This window comes from Ursus americanus, unplaced genomic scaffold, assembly GCF_024610735.1.
Source record: "Ursus americanus isolate L20-20 unplaced genomic scaffold, mUrsAme1.1.p SCAF_150, whole genome shotgun sequence".
NCBI lineage: Eukaryota > Metazoa > Chordata > Mammalia > Carnivora > Ursidae > Ursus > Ursus americanus.
Genome location: NW_028273732.1, coordinates 210,831 through 215,978, shown reverse-complemented (window position 1 = coordinate 215,978; position 5,148 = coordinate 210,831). Strand labels below are relative to the sequence as shown.

Here is a 5,148-nt window from a genome sequence, read left to right as displayed (position 1 = left end):
CATCCTTTACAGTAGACTCCAAAGTGCTTGTGGCTACTTCTTGTTAGAGTAGCCGCTCTGTGGGAGAGTAACTTTTCAGAACAAGTCCATAGAATCATGACGTGGGAGTCTCTTTGTGCTTATTCATTATTTGATAGCAAAATGTGTAATGTATATTTATTCTGTTAGCATGTATTAACGAAACACGTTTTTATCTGTGCACATACACACACACCCCTAGGAGCAGCAGCCCAGTGATGAGCACCCAAAACAGAAGGAGGTACCACCTGCGAGTCAGGACATTATACCTGATCAAGGGAAGGAAGTTGAAGGAGCACCTGTGGCTCAAGGTGAAGGGAAAGGGTCGCAGAATGTCTGCGGGGGCAGGGGGTGTGTGTGCATCATGTGTTATGACGTCCCAGAACAGGAGTAAAGCATCGAACTCTACATCAAAAACCAGGGATGTACTGTATGGTGACTAACATAATATAATAAAAAATATTATTATAAAAAAATAAATGTATTACCTATGATACCATGGAAATAAGAAGAATTGGAACAATAGAAAATAAGTCTCTAAAACATAAGATATTAAAATAAAAACAGTGGAAAGTCTGATAAAAAAAAAAAAAGAACAGGAAAGAACACATGAGAAGAGAATCTCAGTCATTTCCGGAAAATGGGCTGAAAATGTGAAGAGAGTGTCGTGTGCAGCTTCATGTAGTCCTTTGCTGTAATGAATCTCCCCTGCTTCCTCAAGAATGAATTGGTGTGCTTGAAAATGCAGTCTTTCCTAAATTAGAGGAAAATGTTTCACTAACTACAAAACTATACATCGTTTCACTGGTTTAATTTGTTCTTCTTAGAACATTTCTGTGTGGCCTTTTCACTCATTTCATCCAAAGCTTAAGCAGTTTTCAGCAGCATAGGCAGAGTGCCAGGTCAGCATATCCGATGACATGTGGAATAAAGCCGGGTTGCATTGGGATGGAAGCCCCATTTTATAAATGAGAAAACTAAGGCTCAGGGATTGTGGCTTGCCAAAGACCGCTTGACACATGGAGAGGTAATTCAGTTTTTGTTACAAGGTTTGTGTTCATGGGGAACCTGGCTGGAACCTAGAGCGTGTGACTCTTGACCTCGGGGTCGACAGTTCAAGGCCCATACTGAGTGTAGAGATTACCTAAAATAAGAATTTTTAAAGAGGTTTGTGTTCTTCCTACCGTCTGTGTTGTACAAACAAGTGCATGGTTTTGTATAGAATGCTTACTACTCAGGGGTGTCCGTACTGTAAAGTAGCTTACTACTGGTACAGGAATCAATCCAGTTCAGGGGAGCAGGAGAGAGACTCCAGGAAAGAGCTCAATGAATGAGAGCCTCTGTCAGATTATTCGTTTGATATGGTACATTTCGTAAGAGCTGGGTAATTCAGGAAAGTGGCCTTAGGGTCACTATAGTAGTATGATTTTTAAGCGGCTTTAAAAGGTGTTTAGATACCCTTATGGGTAGGAGAATCCAAAGTATCTTAAAATGATCATGAAACAAGAAAGGAGTGTCTTCCAAATATAGCCTTTTCACCAAGTACGTGTAGTGAATTATTGACACCATTCAGGCCATGGGTTATGTTAGAAATTTGCAGTTAAGAGGGTTCCACAAGGGGCGCCTGGGTGGCTCAGTTGGTTAATGGTCAGCCTTCGGCTCAGATCAAATATCCCAGGGTCCTGGGATTGATTCCCACTTTGGGCTCCCTGCCCAGTGGGGAGCCTGCTTCTCCCTCTCCTCCCTGCTTGAGCTGTCACTATCTCTGTCTCTCTCTCAAATAAATAAATAAAATCTTTTTAAAAAAGAAGAGGGTTCCACAAACCTCTTCCTGACAACAAAGTCCATTAATTTCTTTCCACTTCACTTCCTGTATTCTCACTGTAAGACAGTAGTTGGACTGTTAATCACTAATGTTTTGCTGTTGGTTTCGGAACTTTGCTCCATATATGACTCCTTTATCCTAAGTTCCCTACAGGGACTTTGCACTTAAATCGAACTAGTAAGATTTGACAAAATAACTTGCGGGTTGCCCTAATACGGAATGGGTGTCACTAGTGTAGGATTTGTGACATGCCCACACACACACTCAGCTAATCCTTCAGAAAACTATATTCTCCTTTTAAATAAACTCTTACGCATGGTGTAGACTTGTTTTCTTAGATAGCTGATGCTCTCTCTTCTTAGAACACTACGGTAATATAAAGGAAATAAAGTGCAGTGGGCTTTATCTTTAGAATGTCACTTGAAATAAAGCATATCGTACTACGGGGAAACAAGAATGGGCAATGCGTGTTTCCATCACATCTTTTTTTTTTTTTTTATCACACTAGCCTATAGGCTCTTATTTATTTGTATTTCATATTCACTGCTTAAATTTTGATTACGTTTGTGTTTCAAGGACCGGACCTGGAGGCTGATCTCCAGGAGCTGCCTCAGGCAAAGGCTGGGGATATAACTGAAGATGACCCTGAGGTCAAGGGGACAAGCCTGCCCTTCTTAGAGCCCATTAAAATGCCGGAAGCAGGTATGTTATCCATTCACAGTGCAAAGTATGAGGGTCTTTTCCTGAATATAATATCTTTATTTAAGTAGATATAACTTTCAGGATACATTCAAAACAGAGTTTACATATGAAGACACTGTCCCCAGTAGTTCAAACCCGAACATCCTGACGGCCTGACTTACACACTAGTGGACATAGAAACAAAGTGGGTCAAAGCCTTATTAAATCATAAAATATGAAAACAGTTCCTTTTTTTGAGTATAAATAATCTGGCAGAGACCTGATAATATTGAGATACTTTTGTAGGTTCTGCTTTTATCAAACACAAAATTCATTTGGATTAAATATTATGCTGAGGCACTGAAGTAGGTTCTACTACCAGCTCTAACATAACTTGTGTGATTCTCGGAGAATCCCTTAACTTCGGAACCCATGTTTACTCATATATATATGGATTTCAATTCAGATATATTACGCTCATTTTTAATGCTGATTTGTGTGTTCTGTGGTTCTGTTGGCTACCGTACATAGAATACAAAGATGTTCCATTTTGCACGAGTTTTCTTTTTTTATATCAGACAACATCTTTGGTCAAATTTTAACATGTGAATTGAGATTTGACTGCCGCTGAAAACAACAAAACACAATGGTTGCTCTTTGGGCTTCTCTATGGAGACCTGGATACCTAATCCTGCTGTTATTATTTTTTTTCCCCAAATGTTTATTTAAATTCTAGTTAGTTAACACGTAGTGTAATATTGGTTTCCGGAGTAGAATTTAGTGATTCATCAGTTACATCTAACGCCCAGTGCTCATCACAACAAGTGCCTCCTTAATACCCGTCACCCATTTAGCCCATTCCCGACCCATCTTCCTCCATCAACACTCAGGTTGTTCTCTGTAGTTAAGAGTCTCATGGTTTGCTTCCCTCTTTTTTTTTTCCCTGTCCCATTTCGTTCATCTGTTTCTTTTCTTAAATTCCGCATATGAGTGAAATCACGTTATGTGTTTTTCTCTGACTGCCTTATTTCTGTTAGCATAATACACTCTAGGTCCATCCACATCATTGCAAATGGCAAGATTTCATCATTCTGATGCCTCAGTCATATTCCACCGTATACCACCTCTTCATTATCCATTCATCAGTCGATGGACGTTTGGGCCCTTTCCATACTTTGGCTATTGTTGATTATGCTTGTAGCTCTTTGACTCTGTAGTTTTGTGTCCCTTGGGTAAAAACCTCCTCTTGTAACTGCTGGGTTCACAAGGTGGTTAGTTCTCTTTTTAACTGTTTTAGGATCCTCCATACGGTTTTCCACAGGGACTGTACCAGTTTGCATTCCCACCAAGAGTGTAAGAGGGTTCCCCTTTCTCCACATCCTCGCCTACATCTCTTGTTTCCTGGGTTGTTAGTTTTACCCATTCTGACAGGTGTGAAGTACGTGACCATATAATCTATTCGACAAACTGGAACACCGTTAGGGCACACACCGGCACGGCAAACGGTTACCCTACTTGATCAACGGCATAAGGGATCAACTAGCTGACAAAAACAGTTTTCCGCTTAAGCGCAACAAAGAATAAATTACATGTGGTACTTAGTAGTTTCTCTGCTAACATCACTTAAACAGTAACCAGCTTGGCATTATTACTTCAGCATCATATATTGAGAATATTATTTCAAGTTCAAGAAGGATACTTACACCTAAATTTGTTTTTCAGTTCTTTGCGTGTTGTGTGTAATTTTTGTAAAACTACGTTTGGTTTTTGCTTTCCATTTGAAACTACCTTTAATAGGCTCCTTTGGTTTTGTGTGTTAGGAACCTCAACTGTCTTCGTGTTTTGTTGTACCAGTGGAAAGTGTGGTGTGTTCAAAACATACTGGTAAAATATATGCTTGGAATTCTGTCTTATACAATGAAAAGTATAGTGTCCTTCCTGTACCATTAGTTTACTCGAAATACAATTCTGCTGAGTAATGTTTCCCACTGTTAACGTCCTTATCTTACAGGTGAAGGACAGCCCCAGATTTAAACAAGGACAAGCTGAAACATGCAGACTACTCTTATGTGGGGTACTTCACTGTTGAAATTCTCTCAATAAAGTTTTACAGACTTCCTCCAAAGAATCTTTTGAAATCTTGTGTTAAACTTATTCTAAGTAGGGGGCGCCTGGGTGGCTCAGTCACTTAAGCAGCTGACTCTTGGTTTCAGCTCAGGTCATAATTCCTTGGTCATGGGGTGGACCCCGAGTTGGGCTCTGTGCCCCGTGGGGAGTCAGCTTGAAAGATTCTGTCCCTCTGCCTCTGTTCCCTTCCTCCCTTCTTCCCTCCCTCTCTCTCTCTCAAATTTATAAATACATCTTTAAAGAAAAACTTCTTCTAAGTAGTAGATGCTATCAAAAATTATGTCAGTTTTTTGAAATGTTATATTCTGATTGAGCTGATACACTCAGATATATGCTATGTATGATTTAATCAGTGTACATCAGCATCCATTTTGAGTTTCAAACATGCACAATTATGTCATCTTTGAACACTGACAGTTTGTTTTTGCCATTTTAAACGTTTTCCTTTTCTTTTTTCTCTCATTTTACAGCATTGGACAGACCCACCCAGTACAGTG

The 5,148-nt window shown here is 39.7% G+C and overlaps 1 protein-coding gene across 1 annotated transcript; it reads left to right on the top strand.

The window, feature by feature from the left end:
- Positions 1 to 220: 220 nt before the first annotated feature.
- Positions 221 to 4,644, top strand: LOC123790028 (X antigen family member 5-like; the record flags this gene model as incomplete). The annotated part of the gene is made up of 3 exons (XM_087860583.1): positions 221 to 329; positions 2,420 to 2,545; positions 4,536 to 4,644. Coding segments are annotated over 3 exons (258 nt in total), but the record flags the coding sequence as incomplete, so codon positions are not given.
- Positions 4,645 to 5,148: the final 504 nt, after the last annotated feature.